The following is a 16,863-nucleotide window of genomic DNA, read 5'->3' as shown; positions in this document are numbered from 1 at the left end:
AATGGATCACCACTTTTTTTAGAAAAGTAAAAATTCAAAAAATAAAAAGTTAAAAAATGACCACTAAAATATTAGTACTGTTTTTGACTAATAAAGTGTTGCTACCGTTAATAAATTAAAAAAAAAGGTAAAAAATACCACTAAAGTGTTAATAAAACTATTATTTTAAAGCAATTTCTTTTTTTTCTTAACAAATTAAAACATTTTCTATTATTTAAAAAATGGGTAATTTTAAAACTATTTTTTTTAAAATAAAGTACTGATTTTTATTATAAAAAAAATCAGAATTTTTTATTAAAAAAAAAACAGAATTTGTAAATAAAAAAACAGTTTTTTTAACTCTCAAAATAAAATAATAATTTAAATATTCTATTATATTTATTATTAAATTAAAATAAAAAAGTGGTGGACGGTGTTGGCCGGCCGCCAGAGCACCGCCACCGTACCACCGCCACATGTCGCCGGAAAGTTTGGGTCTATCGCTGTGGACCGCCGCACCGGCGCCGGAGGTCCGTAGTTGACCGGTTGTTGACCGGCGACCACCATCACCTGCATTTATTGTTAAAAAAAAAGGATTGGATAATGGATTACTTTGATCCATAAATTAGCAATCCAATCCATCCATTTTGACACCTCCTACTCCCTACCCATCTTCTTCACGGTATTTTAAGAAATGAAACTGTACCCTTTAAGTTACTATTTACACCACCTTCCTATTTATTTTTATTTTTTGATAGAACCTTCTTTATCTATCATCTATCTTGTTAAATATTACTCCTTTCGTCTCAAAATATAAGCAAAAATGAGTCAAATAAACTTGATGTATTTGGTTAAAAATTTGGACCAAATACATCCGCTTTTGTTGACCATATTTTACTTATATTTTAGTACGGAGAGAGCACTAATCAAGTTTTGTTTTAACTAAGCTATGTTTTACCGTTCAATTAACGATGGTGAACTATAATACACAGGTTTCCGTGGATTGTGCTATAGCGATCAGTCCAAGAAAGCAATCTCTAACTTACAAGCAGTGTGGATTCGATGGATTGAGTGTGTAATATCATTCTTGTGTTGACACCATCAAATGTCCTTAATTTTCACTTAATTTTTTCCTCGACTCTCATTTCTTCGATTAATTTTAAGAAGAAATGAGTATAGGAAAAAATAGTTGGAGGAGATACGGAGATACTGAATTTACAATTGCTGTCAAAGGAGTCTCAACAAATTGTTAACTCCATAGTCAAATGTGGTTTTTTGGAAAACTTTTTTTTTGCTTACTTCCATTGGAAGAAAAAATACATTTGTGGAACAACTTGCAAACTGTAAAGTTAATCAAATGAGGGTGAGGCATCTGAGTTATATCTTTTGCTAATACACACTCTCAGCCCAACCTCCACACTTTCTTTCTTCCAACCTTTTTTGTCACAGTTTTTGCTTTTGTAAATAGCTTTAAAGTTTTTCCCGTTTGATTATTATAATTTAATGTAATTTATTTCTATAATTTCTTTGGCCTATAATGTGTTTTGATTAATTTATGATTCGTTTGATTTGCTTCATGTAGATGATAACTTGTAGTTTATAGTTTTCTGTTATTCTACTCTTAATAAAATTATTCTATTACTTTCTTTTTGCAAGTGTTATGACTTATGACACTCATCCGTTGTATAGCATGAATTAAATTTTATTTTTTTATCGGCAAAATATATTATTAATAATAATCAGTCTCTGCACAAGACGGACAGAGACCGGGAATAACGGAACTACAAAACAAATGTGTCGTATATATGTTTAGTAGAATTAATGAGTGAATGAAGAAATAGAAAAGAGGTCTTAAGTTGTCAAATAACCGATTATCCCAAAAGGTTAAGCTGTTAGGATAGAGTCATATCAATAATTTTATATTATTTCTAACACGCCCATCAGGCAAGAGCCCACTTAGACTTGAAGCGTGGATAATGCATAAACCCACTTACCATATGTTTAAATTCTACTTTTTAAATGCTACCCTAATTTTCATGATTTTTCTCTTCAAACATAATAAATCAATATGGATTAGTAGTGGTATTCAGGATTTCTTTAATGTCTTTAACTAATTTAGTTTACATGGAAAATTCTGATGTCATCTTTTAACAACGACCAAACTTTGTCCTCCCTCTAGGTAGGACTGGCTAAACAAACTAATTGATACATAGCTGATAGCTGATAAAGGAACCAAAAGTAATTTAAAAATTAATTGAAGATTACAACTTCTCTGCATTATCAAATATTACTAGTTTTAACTTTTTCCTCTCCTAGAAAGAGTACTAATTGGAAACTTCTCAAAAATTATACTCGAAGCCCAAGCCAACATGATTATTGTCTCTTGATAGTTAATCAGTGTTGTCAAATAACGGTTATAATGTAACGGAATTATGACAAACCGCTGTTGTTTCACAAATTCACAATGCTCGTTTTAGCACATATTGTTGTCAAATTGCAGCAACAGCAGCACTGATTCAATGTACTAGTTGTGGTGAATCTTGCTGGCTAGAGGTGAACATGTCAATTACTTACAGTTATCTTAGAAACTGAAACCTCTGCCAGTGTAGTCTTATTTTTGCTGGCTTTTGAAAAATTCATCAAGCATTAAATTTCATCAACCACCTCTCTGTGATATCATTAAAGACTGTTTGATTGTATGATTGCAGATTCGCTACAGCAAGGTTGGACTATGTCTCTTGGATGCTTACTGTGAAGAAGCAACCTGTTGTGACAGAGCAGAAACTAGACCCCCGTAAATTGCAACAACTGACAGAATATGTCTTCCGTCTCGAGCATTGAAGCTTTTAATCTTGTTTTCTAAAACTCTTGCTCACAGTAGTTACTTTCTCTTGTATGACAGTGAAATGGTAAAAAAATTGCAAATTAGACATGCTTTTGAGAAATCCAGTGTCTCGGATACCGATTTTTTATTGTTTTTTCATGGTATTAATCTGCTATTTATCGAAGGATAATGCATGCGTATTTTTTTAAGAATTGAATATAGGATTGCTACTTTATAAGTCTAAAAAACTGGAAACGCTGTTAACGACTTGAATAAAGAAAGCTATGAGTAGTACACATCATTGCTTTATGTTACAATAGTTCTTACAAAAACTATAGTATTATGATTTCTTGAACTTGACCTTGAACCAAGAATACTATTGCCTTGCTAATCCTTCAAACATGCGATTAGTGCGCGAATCCATGGCAATTAAGCCGAAGTTAAACCTTGGTGCCAGCAAGATGTAAATTGACTCACTGCATTTAAAAATACCAATTAGTGACATCTGAAGCACATTTACCTTGATTCTTTGTACTGATCATATTTCAAATCGGGTTTCTTACAAAGAATTACATGCAATCGTGGTCTGCAACTATCCGTGATTTGAACTTAGAAGAATAATAAGAAATACAGCCAAAAATTTGAGTCTCCAAACCCTACCTCACACACTGGTAGTAAATTATACATAACACTAGACTGAAAACAAAATTTTGTTCCCCACTCATATTCAATGATAACCTAAACAATTTGGTTCTCTCTATCTTTGTACTCAGATAACTCGAATAATTAGCAACATAAATCTTTACCAAAAAATCAAATATAGTGTTTATATCAAAACAAAAAAATAGAGAAAGATTAAAAGATTAAACATAATATTTCAGCATATAGCTAACTAATTAAGTTAGCTTCTAACACAAGTCAGTTATTAATGTAACCTATTTCTTATAATTAACTATAGGAACTGTAACTCTGTATAAATCTTCAATGTAACGAACCCTCTTCTTCTTCCTCCTTAATCTTTCATCTTCTTCTATATCAGCCAACACATCCTCAATTGAATCATCTTCTTCTTCCTCCTTGGGATTGTACTCTGCATTACGAGCTTGGAGAGCAATTGCTTTGAGATCCAACTTAGCATCCAAATTGACTGTTGAAACAATATTTCTGAAAGTAAAAACACATCGTAATTAGTTTATGCTAAAGTAAATAGGGGGGGGGGGGGGGGGGGAAGCTATCTGATATACAAAGCACGTGATAACTAAAAGCAAAATTAATAGATGTTGTAAGGCTAACGCCTGTCTGTTGGACTCTTTGTACAATGATTTCTAAAAATCTTATCCGTACACTAAATACACTTAAGATGAGAATCTACCATCTTTTATTGGCCACGTATAGTAATTAATGGACTTAAGATGAGAATCTACCATCTTATCTGTACACTAAATACACTTAAGATGACAATCTACTATTTATGGGCCGCGTATAGTAATTAATGAACTTGCTACAATCATTGTGAAATCAGCAACCAACAAATACATTAAAACTCAACCCGGACACAACAAATAAGCATAAATAAGGATACAAACAATAGCCTCTCCAACGGCCACTTAGCTATATACAATGTAAAAGAAAAAGACATTGAAAAATAAAATTTTAGCCTCAATCCAGGTAAATCCATCATTGATTATCTCCATGAAAAATCACAAGGTAACAATCAAGGTGAGTTAAAGTATCAAGTATTGTCTATAATATCATCATACATGTCCATGGACTCTTCTATTGGATACTAACAATTTCAGTTCACTTATAATCTCACCCAAAAAAAGAGTAAACCCATAACTCAAAATTCTCCAATTGTTATTAAATGAAACAAACAAAACCTAATATTTATCCATACCCATCAAACAATAATTAGTTACTATTTTTTAACAATAAAACACTTGATTAAGAAATAACATATATATTAACTAATAGTTTAGATACTCACTGAATTGTAGGCACAATCCCAGAAGGATGCTTCTTTAGATCTACAGGTTGGCTCCCTTCCAATACTTGATCAGCCATCTACCCTAATATATTATTATAAACAACAAATTAAATTAAGCTTAATCAATCATCAACAAAAAATAAAATACCATCTTCATAATTAATTATTCACTTTCATCTCATCACAAAAACGATCAATTTAGGTTTAAAAAATCAGAAATCAATTGAAGAAATAGGGTTTTCAATTTTCATGAATCTAATTGAAATCACAAAAGTTTTCTCAAAATTAGGTATTTATGTATGTATATATGAATGATGATTTAGATAAATCAGAATCAGACCTTGATTTTTGGAGAGAAAAATTAGGGTTTGTGTCTCTGGAAAAATAGAGCGCGAGGAATTTGAAAAGATGATTATTTTATAGGTTGAGGAGAAAGATGAGAGATAAATAAAGAGGTATTTGTATTTATAGGCATTTGAATTGGATTGAGTTAGGTGTTGAGCTTTCTGTGTGATAATGTCCCAAAAAATAAAAGAAATCTTGTTTTAATCAAATCTTGTGATAATCAAATCTTTCTGATTTGATGCAATAATATATCTTAAGTTTTCTTAAAAAAAACAAATCTTTTTTTAATCAAATCTTGTTTTGCCTTTTTTTTAAATAAATTTTTTAATCAAATCTTGATGTTTCCCTTTCAATAAATTAATTTATCAACAATTCAAGAGATTTTAGATGAGATGACATTATTATTTTATTTTAAACGACCAAAGTTAGTGTAATGAAAGATAGTAGCGGTAGCACAATTATTAGTTGGTTCAGCGGTGATTGGCGCTGAACTTGGTAGGGAGGACCACGGTTCGATCCCCCGCAACTGTGATCGGGAGGGGGCTGCAACCACTTGATGCCAGAACTGACCCTCAAACCAGATTAAACTGGTGGTGAAAAACAAAAAAAGATAATAGCGGTAATAAAATTTAAAACAGACACCTAATTTTTGAAGAATTAATCTCTGGTGTTATGTACGGAAGACACCTAATTTTTATCAAAAAGTTATATTTGGCTTAATTGTTGTTTTTGTTCTCCAATTTGTTTTCCTTTGTCGAGGAATTTGTCTTCCTATTAAAAATCTATTAGTTTGAGTCTTTCTTAGATTCATGGACTAAAAAATATAATATAATATGTTTTAAATGATATTAATATGGCGATTATTTTACATCATCGGATCACATGTCACTTCATTTCAAACATGATACACGTGTAAAAAACTTTACATCGATAGTGCATACAAATTAAATGTTTATTTGTGAAGGATACATAAAAAATAGGATAATTTATCATTGATAAATATAATTAAATTTTTCGTCAAAAAAAAAAATATAATCAAATTTATTCATTTAATAAATTTTAACAATAGGCAAAATTACACTGCAGGTCCTTTATCTTATTTTTTTGTAACACTTTGGTCCTTTATCTTTTTTCTGTAACAATTTGGTCCTTTGTCTTTTTTTTTGTAACACTTTGATCCTTATCTTATTTATTTATAAAAAATAAAGGACCAAAGTGTTACCAATAAAAAAATATAAATGACCAAACTGTTATAAAAAAAGGGACTAAAATGTTACAAATAAAAAAAAATAAAGGACTAAAGTGTTACAAATAAAAGATAAAGGACCAAAGTGTTACAAAAAAAAGATAAAGGACCAAAGTATTACAAAAAAATAAGATAAAGGACCAAAATATTAACAATATTATATAAAAAATTTTAAATATTTTATTCTAAATAAATTTTAACAATATTGTATACTGACAAAAGTCAGTTCGCACGGGTCTTTAGATGAACAAAGCCCAAAAACTTGATTTCGCTAGGCTTCATATTGGTTCTAGTGATGTTTTCTCTTCCCACCCCGTGAATCTTTTATCCCCTTGAATTTCCAATTTTGCCCTTGAAATAATTTCGATTCGTAGAAACTGAAGTTTTTTTTTTCTTTAAAACAAATTTCGGTTTCTAAAAATCAAAATTTACTCTGAATTTGCATTAGTAAAAATTCAATTTCTACAAACCGAATTTTTCTGCAAGGACAAAATTGGAATATTCGGAATATAAAAGATAAATGTGAGTTGGGGAGAGAAAACATGGTTCTAGTTGGGGTTTTCTCTTGTCGTAGAAAACAAACGACGTCGTTAGGACGGAATATATAAACAAAGAGCAACACGCAGAAACCTCACTAGTTTGGTTCAACTGAATTTTTCATCCATCATCGCATCGCATCGCATCACATCAAATCGAGGTATGAATGTGGAATTTTTTCTTGTTTCAATTTTTAGGTTATGATTTTTCTCAAATTGAATATTTATTATACGGTTAGGTATTTGATCTGAAACTAGTAGTATTTGAGGAGAGTGAGAAGATAATAATGGATTTATCGGCGGTGACGGCAGCATTGGAATCGAAATCATACGAGAAAATTGCAGATATCTGCGATAATCTCATGCTTCAGGTTAGTTTCTTTCACTGTCACTGTTTCGTTTCGTTAGATTTTTGTGTGTATTTCATCGCTTACTTGATTTTTTTTATTGATTCAGGTTGCAGCTGATGGTGCTGCTTTTCACAACGATTGGCCCTACGCAATTCATCTTCTCTCTCACTTTTATGTTCATGACATGTAATCTATTTTCACTCTTTCTTATTATATTTATGTTCATTCATATTTTATTATGCATCAGTATATAATGTTTAATCAAGAGGAAATTATATGTGTAATGTGTTTCAAAGTTGAATTGGTTTAATAATGTTTGGACTGATATAATCTGTTTTACAATTCACAATTAGCCGGTTTAGATTGACGACTTATTTGAGTTTAACTACTTGTGAGACTACTATAGTTTTACAACTTATGACATGTCCATAAGGTGTTTTCAGCTTAATTCGATAAGTTGTATAGGAATGATGATTTATGAAAATAGGTAGTTTATATGAAAACGATTTGACTTTGTTTTATTTTTTGTTATAGAAATAGCTTATCCATATAAGTACTCATATGATTAGTGTTTACTTTTGCCACAAGTGCTTAATAGGACCAATATTTTGGAAGGGATGGGGTTGGTTATAGTTATGTCTTTCACTTTCTTTTTTTGATTTTAGGTTTTCATGTATTTTGTTGTGATATTGCAGAAACAGTGCTCGTTTTCTATGGAAAACTATACCTTCCTCAATCAAAGAAAGCAACCCTGAAGTCAATGCTGTGTGGAAAATTGGTCAACAACTTTGGTTACGGAACTATGGTGGAGTACATGAGGCAATCCGTGGTTTTGAGTGGAGTCAGGGTCTCCAGGATTTTGTTGCTGCTTTCTCAGGTAAGCATTTAAGGTTTTGTTTTGTTTTGTTTTTTTACCAGAGCTGTGAAAGTTCTGTAGGAAGAAAACTCTTGGATCTTCATGCATGATTCTTTTCCCTCTATCTAAACTTTGAATATCTTAAAAATCTAGCTGTTATCATAGACTCCTAATTTATCAAAATGTTGCCCTTGCTTTTATTATAGCCCGTTTTATCTTGTTAATGTTGCCCTTGCTTTTATTATGCTGAAACCAAGTCAGTCATTTCTCTGTAGGAGGATCACTAAAACATGGATGTATAATGTATTGGTCATTTAATTTTTAGTATTATTGGTTGTTTGTACTGCTGTATATAGTGTTCAAGATAGTGACATGTTGCCATAGTATGTTATGGACGGAAACTGTTGGATAAAAAAAATATTATTGGTTGTTTGCATTGCTGTATATAGTGTTTGTGATAGTTACATGGTGCCTTAGTATGTAATGGATGGAAACAATTTGCAAAAAGTTTTATTAGTTTGATGGGAAAAATAGTATTATAGTTTGAATTTGGGAAGAGCAGTGATTCTCACCTGTTTTTGTCTTGGCTGGACTTTCCTTTGCATATACAAATATCTAATACGAAAAGAAGTAGTTGAACAATGTAATTTCTTAGGCTAACATGTACTGTTGACAATGGTGCCATGGATACCATTCAATACAGTCAACTTGTAATGTACCACTTCTGTAATTTTTATATTAAGTGCACAAGTATTTTGCATTTTTTCTTCTTTCTAATACATAGTAAATGTTAATACCAATATGGTGTTTCCAGAGCTTTACACAAAGGAGGTTTTTCAGCTGCTTGTATCTGCTTATTCTACAATAACTGTTGAAGATGTTGCTTTATTTCTGGGAATGAGTGAGGAAGATGCTTCAAGTTGTAAGTAATTTTATGTTCATTTTTCAGTTAAACAATGCATATCTATTTGTGTTAGCACCTCTTGGATCATAAACAATGTTGACCTGATAATTTGAAGGCAATATTGTTTTTAATATACCCTGATTGGGTCAACATTTGAAGGCAAACATTTTTCTGCTGTATATATGAAGTTTATTAGTAATGTTTGGCACATGGCACCTACCTATTCTTTTACTCTTCTACTGGAAATACTCCTTTGAATCTTGCACTTGGATATTAACTGTAAAGGGAGGACTATGATACACGTTGTGTTTAGTGAAAGTGGATTCCAATTCCCTTCATATATTCCATGTCACTACTGACAATATATCTACCGTATATAATTAAATTAAGTATTGGTAGTTTCCTATGTAGACTGTAAAGTAGCGCATCAAAATGGTAAGCTAAAATGTGATGGCCAATAAGAGAATGTGTTAGAAGGTTCATCATTCACCATGTGATGTAATCAAAGAAATTTATGTAGTCATAGCTGATAGCTAAAAAGGGAACCAAAAGGAATTTAAAAATGAATTAAAGATTACAACTTTTCTCTGCATTATCAAATATTACTAGTTTTAAATTTTTCCTCTCCTAGAAAGAGTACTAATTGGAAACTTCTCAAAAATTATACTCGAAGCCCAAGCCAACATGATTATTGTCTCTTGATAGTTAATCAGTGTTGTCAAATAGCGATTATAATGTAACAGAATTATGACAAACCGCTGTTGTTTCACAATGCACGTTTTAGCAGTTAGTGTTGTCAAATTGCAGCAACCGCAGCACTCTAACGCTGTTGCATGGTGGAATTTGAACAATCTACTATTTGACAGCACTGATTCTGTACTAGCTGTGTTGAATCTTGCTGGCTAGAGGTGAACATGTCAATAACTTACAGTTATCTTAGAAACTGAAACCTCACCAGTGTTGTGTTATTTTTGCCGGCTTTTGAAAATTTCATCAACCACCTCTCTGTGATATCATTATAGACTGTTTGATTGTATGATTGCAGATGTGCTACAGCAAGGTTGGACTGTGGACTATGCCTCTCGGATGCTTACTGTGAAGAAGCAACCTGTTGTGACCGAGCAGAAACTAGACCCCCGTAAATTGCAACAGCTGACAGAATATGTTTTCCATCTTGAGCACTGATTCTGTACTAGCATTGAAGCTGTTGATAGTTTTGGAAAACAAATTTTCATGTTTTAACTTTGATCTATGATTCGCACATACTCAGTAGTTATTGAACATACTTAATTTTGTATGACAGTGAAACACTAAAGAAATTGCAAATTAGACAGGCTTTTGAGAGATCCAATGTCTCTGTATATTAGTATACTGATTTTTTTTTTCCATCGTATTAATCTGCTATTTATCGGAGGATAATGCTTATGTATTTTCGTCAGAATTGAATTTAGGATTGCTACTTTATAACTCTAAAAAACTGGAATCGGAAGTTGTTAACGAGTTGAATAAAGAAAGCTATGACTTCACATCATTGCTTTATGTTACAATAGTTCTTACAAAAACAAATAGTATGATTTGTTGAACTTGGCCTTGAACCAAGAATACTGTTGCCTTGCTAATCCTGCAAACATGCGATTAGTGCGCGAATCCATGGCAATTAAGCATATGAAGTTCAACCTTGTTGCCAGCAAGAAGTAAATTGACTCACTAGATTGCATTTAAAAAATACAAATTAGTTAACATTTGTAGCACATTTACCTTGATTCTTTGTATTGATCATATTTTAAATAGGGTTTCTTACAAAGAATTTTATGCAATCGTGGTCTGCAACTATCCATGATTTGAACTTAGAAGAATAATAAGAAATACAGCCAAAAATTTGAGTCTCCAAACCCTACCTCACACACTGGTAGTAATATACATAACACTACTAGACTGTGAAAACAAAATTTTGTTCCCCACTCGTACTCAAAGATAACCTAAACAATTTGGTCCTCTCTATCTCTTTACTCGAAGGATTCGCAACAAAAATCTTTACCAAAAATTTAAATATAATGTTTATATAAAAAAACAAAAAATAAAAAGAGAAAGATTAAATTAACATAATTTCTCAGCATAGGCTATTGTAATTGTAAAGTATTTGAAGACTATTACATTTTATATATGGAACCTGTATCTAACTAAAGTTAGCTTCTACCACAAGTCAGTTATTAATGCAACCTATTTCTTATAATTAACTATAGGAACTGTAACTCTATATAAATCTTCAACGTAACGAATCCTCTTCTTCTTCCTCCTTAATCGTTCATCTTCTTCTATATCAGCCAACACATCCTCAATTGAATCCGCCGGTGACGATGGTGGTGAAATATCATCACTACCCTTCAATTGCAAGGTGACGCTGTTGCTGCTATTGCTCTGACGATTTTCATCCGAGTTGGTTGTGCTATTGCTAAGTTGTATTAGATGTTTCGCTACATCAATCTCCATTTCAGAAAAAGAACCAAACTTTTCTTTCTGGGTATTCTTGTTTTCGCATGCCATTGAAAAGGACAACAACAGAGAATATTATGTGTACAACAAAAACAAGGGTCGAAGGTTATTTTATAGTGATTTTGTTTTTTTGTTTTGGACAAATCTTTTATAGGGATATCTTTTTTTGGTGTAATCTTCTTTCTGTTTTATACTTTTATCCTTATTTTATTTTTTTGGACACACGATAGGGGCTTTTTCCTTTTTTTGTTAGACTTTCTCTATTTGATATTTTTGCTTTATGGTAATTTTAATTATTGTGATTATTTTTTTCTATTTATGTCTTTGTCATGCTTTCTGTATTTGAACCACACGTTAACGTGTTGGGTTCTAAACACCTTTCACCAAGTTATCTTAACTAGTCCTTAATTGATAAGGATTCTGATTTTTATATTTTTGCTATTAAATCTCTAATAAAGGATATAAATTATTGATTTATTATAGATAGATTTTTTTTGACTAATATTTATTATAGATAGATAATTATTATATATTTTTGACTAAAAAGATAAATAATAATCTGATATGCACATGATAAAAAAAAACGTACTCTTGACCAAAAAAACTATAACTTTTCATTTATTTTAATTTAAAAAAAATCATTTTTTTTGTATATTAATTTTTTTTTGACTAAATATATTTCTATCAACTTTTTATTTATTATATATTTTCTATTCTATTATATTTTATGAATAACTAATAGGAAAAATTAGATAAATAGTACTAATAATTATTTATTTTTTTGGTACAAGTAATAATTATTTATTTATTTTGACTAAGAAACAAATTTCGTTTAAGTTTTTTTATAATTTTTTTTTTTTTACTTAAGTTTACATGAAATCTATAAAATCAATTTCACTGACGTAATTTTTGTTGTTGTTGACAGCCATTTAATTGAATTTCTTAATAATAATGATAAGGTACCGTTTGACTTAGTTTTTTTTCCTCTTCTCTTGAACTTATGCAAATAGCTTATGCAACTTTTATGTATTATTATAAGTTTTTCAATGTAATTTATGATAAAATAGCTTATAAAAATACAATTTTGACTAGTATGAACTTATAAAATAACATAAAACATAATTTATATTGCATAAGCTGTTTGCATAAGCTCAAAAGAAGAGGGAAAAAAGTTAGGTCAAATGGCTAAAAAGAGTGTTCATGTGAACATAACTCAATAGCGATATTCATTTTATATATTTCGGTCGTAGTTCAAAACATGAGATCTTTCATTTTTCTTTTTTTGACAACTAGAACTTTGACCCATGCGGTCCATGGGTCTAATTAACTGTAATATGTAATAATAAAAAATAAAATATAAAAATTCTAAGAGCATTTTCAATAAGAGTATTATAGGGAATTTCATGAACTAATTATTCTATATTTGTTCATGTGCTTATTTTATATTTTATATATTTTTAAAATAATTTTGGAACCCCATCATTTTGTTTACTTATTAAAAAAAATTGCTGATAACTAAAGGTAAAAATATTGATGATAATTAAAGGTTAAAAAAAAATTAAAGACACGATCAAGAACATAAACTTAAGTAGACATCCATAAATAAATAAAAATTGTGATTAATTCCGCCGTTCAAATTTATTGAAAACAGGGTTAACATATTAGGATTCCTAAATTCTTTCATAATTTGAAGCACATGTTTTAGCGGTTAAAATGTTTTATTGTAAGTAAGGGATGCAGGTTCGATTCCTATCGTAAACAAATCTGTATTTTTTGAATATAAAGCTGCAATAAAAAGAAAGAGAAAATGAGAGGGGAAAAAATTTGGTTTAGGGTTAACTTATGTTAGCAAGCTTATAATATAAGAGATAAAAGATTATCGGTTTTTAATTGTTTAAATTGTGCAATGAAAATTGATGGTGCTTAATTGTCGTATGAAATCTTTCCTACGAAAGTTGATGGAGCTTAACACTTTGTGGACATAATTTAAATCACAATTGGTCTGTTAGTGCATATTGTATCAATTGATCATCGGTTAATATTAAATCTGCAATGTTAAAATCAAAATAAATAATGTGATTAGTGACATGACCATGGTTGTGTTTGGTTGTATTGCAAAAAAAATTGATTTAGCAGAATTGAGTTTGATAATAACTTGCCAAATTACACGTGATAATAACTTTTCAAATCTCACATGATAATTATTTTCTAAATTTATGATCCAGTAAAAAAAAATCATTGATCAGAAAAGACATAAAAATATTTCGTGATAAATAATATAGTTAACAATAATTTTAATATGATATACTTTTAAAATTGATGGTGCTTATCAATTATTGCACATAATTTTAATCATAATTGGTATACTTGCCATGGTGGTTGGAAATATTGTCTTGCATTGAAGGGTTGTAGGTTCGAATCCTAGTCAAGACAAAATTGTATTATTTTTTAATAAAAATTGCAAGATAAAATGGAGGGAAAATAGAGAAAACAAATTAGGGTTTAAGATTTGCTTGTGTATACAAGCTTATAATATAAAAGATTACAATTAAGCAGAGGATCAAATCCACCCAAATTTTTTATTACTAAATCAAATATAGTGAGATAAATCTTTGAAAAAATAGTAAGAGTTTTTTTTATGACAGCCACTTATTTAAATTTCTCAAGCGTTTTGTTTTTTCAATTTCAAAATGGTGTTATTATCCTATTGACTTTGGGTCTTTAAGGAGTCTTCATTATATAACTTCTTTCATTCTTCCTTGTGTCTTTGTCGGTCAAGGAACAAAATTTGTCCCATACATTGAAACTTCTTGCTTCCTTCTGCGTCCTTCAAATATTCACTGAACATGATGCGAAGCTTGGTGTACATTAATTAATTAAACACAGGTAACGTTATTTAGTGTTAATTAATCGCCTTCTTATTAGTAACATATAGTACGAATTTTTTTTTCTTAAAAGAATCTGTGGCCGTTTGGAATTTATTCATGAATAAATAAAGGTCAAACTAATCTTCTTTTCTTTATAGTTTAAAACAGTTCAACTTAGGCCATATTGGTCCGTTATAAATTTTGCATTTGAAGGTGAATCCCTCAAGAAGTACTAAATAAATTACTACTCGAAAGTAATTATAAAGTTTTTTCCACCAATGGAGCATAGTCTTTAATATACGATATGTCAATTATTATCAGTAATGGGGATTATCGTTGTAGAAATTGTCTCAATTGAAAAGCCGTTGGCAAAAACTTTTTTCTCACAAAATTGGGAATGGAAAAGAGAGTTTCCCCGATGATAGTGTGGAAACGGGGAAACAAAATCCCTAATCACAACGAAGTTAAATAAAAAATCGAAAACAATTTAAAAGACAGAAATTTAGAGCGAAAAAGTAGTCACCACTCCACCTTATTCTTTCCATATCTTAATTTGGTCTATCTCTAGCTATTAGCGAGTCTTCTTTTTTACATGGTTAGAAATTAAGAATAATATTTTTTCTTTCTCTTTAGAAGTATTAAAAATGTTTACAAAATATTCAATGTAGTCCTTACTTAGGAGTTAGGACTGATTCCATTTACAGCATATGTTTCTAATATGGATATAACAATACACAAAGTCACTCCTAATGAATTCATATCAAAAAAATTCATTCATACATTGGCATTTAACAAGAAGTAATTGAAAAGTTTTTGTTTGTACATATTTCAGGATTTTATGATGATATTATCTAACAGCTAACTATTGGTTTTTTTTTCAACCTGTAGAGACTGATACAATTTCAAATGTTAGATGAAATTAAATGCAAAAAGAAAAACACAAAATGCCAAAAAAAAATTGGAACTCTTTACATCAAATGATTGATGTATCCAGTACACAAGCTAAGCTAGCTTATGCTGCATTGCACTGCATGTGGCCCACACGATCAATATCACCAATACGGTTTTTCAATCCAACGGCTTCAGTCTCACACTTTCTGATTCCATCCAACACTTCAGATTTCTCGGACATTTCGATCACTCCCTCCACTTCCAGCAATGAAACTCTACTATTCTTCTGCACCACCGGTTCTAGATCCACCGGTGCCGGTGCCGGAGATGCCGTATTGGAAATTCCTTCCGGCGGAAAAGATATGTTTGAATCAGGATATTTTGGAGGCAAATCCGGTGCAACAAAAGGTGCGTTACTGAAATTCACCGGAGAATGAACGTTAACCTTTCCAATTTCCGGTACCGATGCCGGCACCGGAGATTCAACTGAATGATGAGAACCGGTAAAGTTGAATGAGACTGACCTTGGAATCGGATCAAGAACGGTTTGATTTTCCGGCGAAGATGAATTCCTTCTTGGAGAGAAACGACGGCGGTGATCTGGAGACCGAATCGGAGAAATCACCGGCGCCGGAGAAGTAGGATTATTCGATCTAACATGTAGAATTCCAGCGAGTCCATGAACCACAACATGACGACCGTAAAAGAGTCCAGGGAAAGCAACATCGACACCGCCGACAACAGTAACAGAAGATCCAGCACGGCGCGTGACACGAATCCGGCGCGTGGAAAGAAGTGTAGGGAGCGTGTAACCGTTTGGAAGACGACGAAGCTCTGCAAGAGAGAGACGGCGAGGAACTATGTGATAACGAAGCGTATCTGTATAAGACGACGCCGTTTGAGCCATGTCGAGTGCGAAGAGTGAAGAATCGGTGGGAGCGAAGAAAGTGAAAGAATGAGTTTCTTTTGAATTTGCATCTTCGAAAGCAAGAAGATCGATTCGGAGATCGGAAGTGACGATTGCGTTGCAGAAGAGATGGTAACCTCTTGATCGGAGAGTGGTGAGCATTGAATCTAACTCTCTGTTGGGGATGCAATTCACCACCGTGACGGCGTTGGAAACAAGAAGAACCACCGCAATTAACACCGCACGGAGAGAAAAAGTTGAATTCATTTTTCAAGATTCTTTCACAAACAAAGACTGAAACTGAAAGAAAAGAATACCAAAGATAGTTTTTTCGCGCGTTAATGTTTTTTCTCTTGATCCCGTTTTATTTAGTTCAAAATTGCCACCCTCCTTATTGTTAGGCTTGGGCTTTTGTTTGTTTATGGTTAATGGTCATTTTAAAGAGGTATTCTTTTTGCACCTCCATAGTTTATCCAGCACCTCCTAAAATGATTAAAATATCCCTTTGTTGCCTAGGCAGAGAATTGAGTTCACCGATTAAATAGCGAGTGTTGTAAAAATATGATTGTTTGGTCACCTTCACCCTTTCCTAACCCCCATGAATGATTTGAGAAAAATATGGTTGGCTAGTTAGCATGCAAACTTTCATAACATAATAAAAGACTTGTTTTCAATGAT

The 16,863-nt window shown here is 31.4% G+C and overlaps 3 protein-coding genes across 3 annotated transcripts; 1 reads left to right on the top strand and 2 right to left on the bottom strand.

Annotated features, from left to right (window-relative positions):
* Positions 1-3,502: 3,502 nt before the first annotated feature.
* Positions 3,503-5,270, bottom strand: LOC123910416 (TATA-box-binding protein-like). Its single transcript, XM_045961511.1, has 3 exons — positions 5,131-5,270; positions 4,791-4,872; positions 3,503-3,967 (listed from the first exon to the last, which is right to left on the bottom strand). Exons 2-3 carry the CDS (start codon positions 4,865-4,867, stop codon positions 3,739-3,741), a joined length of 306 nt encoding a protein of 101 aa, XP_045817467.1. The 5' UTR covers positions 4,868-4,872; positions 5,131-5,270; the 3' UTR covers positions 3,503-3,738.
* A 1,653-nt stretch (positions 5,271-6,923) lies between these two features.
* Positions 6,924-10,373, top strand: LOC123910415 (COP9 signalosome complex subunit 8-like). Its single transcript, XM_045961510.1, has 6 exons — positions 6,924-7,078; positions 7,157-7,288; positions 7,374-7,453; positions 7,963-8,144; positions 8,938-9,045; positions 10,073-10,373. The coding sequence occupies exons 2-6, from the start codon at positions 7,205-7,207 to the stop codon at positions 10,210-10,212; spliced, it is 594 nt and encodes a 197-aa protein (XP_045817466.1). The 5' UTR covers positions 6,924-7,078; positions 7,157-7,204; the 3' UTR covers positions 10,213-10,373.
* A 4,625-nt stretch (positions 10,374-14,998) lies between these two features.
* On the bottom strand, positions 14,999-16,807 carry LOC123910414. The gene has a single exon (XM_045961509.1). The coding sequence runs from the start codon at positions 16,450-16,452 to the stop codon at positions 15,400-15,402; it is 1,053 nt and encodes a 350-aa protein (XP_045817465.1). The 5' UTR covers positions 16,453-16,807; the 3' UTR covers positions 14,999-15,399.
* Between the last annotated feature and the right edge of the window lie 56 nt (positions 16,808-16,863).

Source organism: Trifolium pratense, linkage group LG2 (genome assembly GCF_020283565.1).
Source record: "Trifolium pratense cultivar HEN17-A07 linkage group LG2, ARS_RC_1.1, whole genome shotgun sequence".
NCBI lineage: Eukaryota > Viridiplantae > Streptophyta > Magnoliopsida > Fabales > Fabaceae > Trifolium > Trifolium pratense.
Note: the sequence above shows the minus strand (reverse complement) of the source record. Positions and strands in the feature narration are given on the sequence as shown.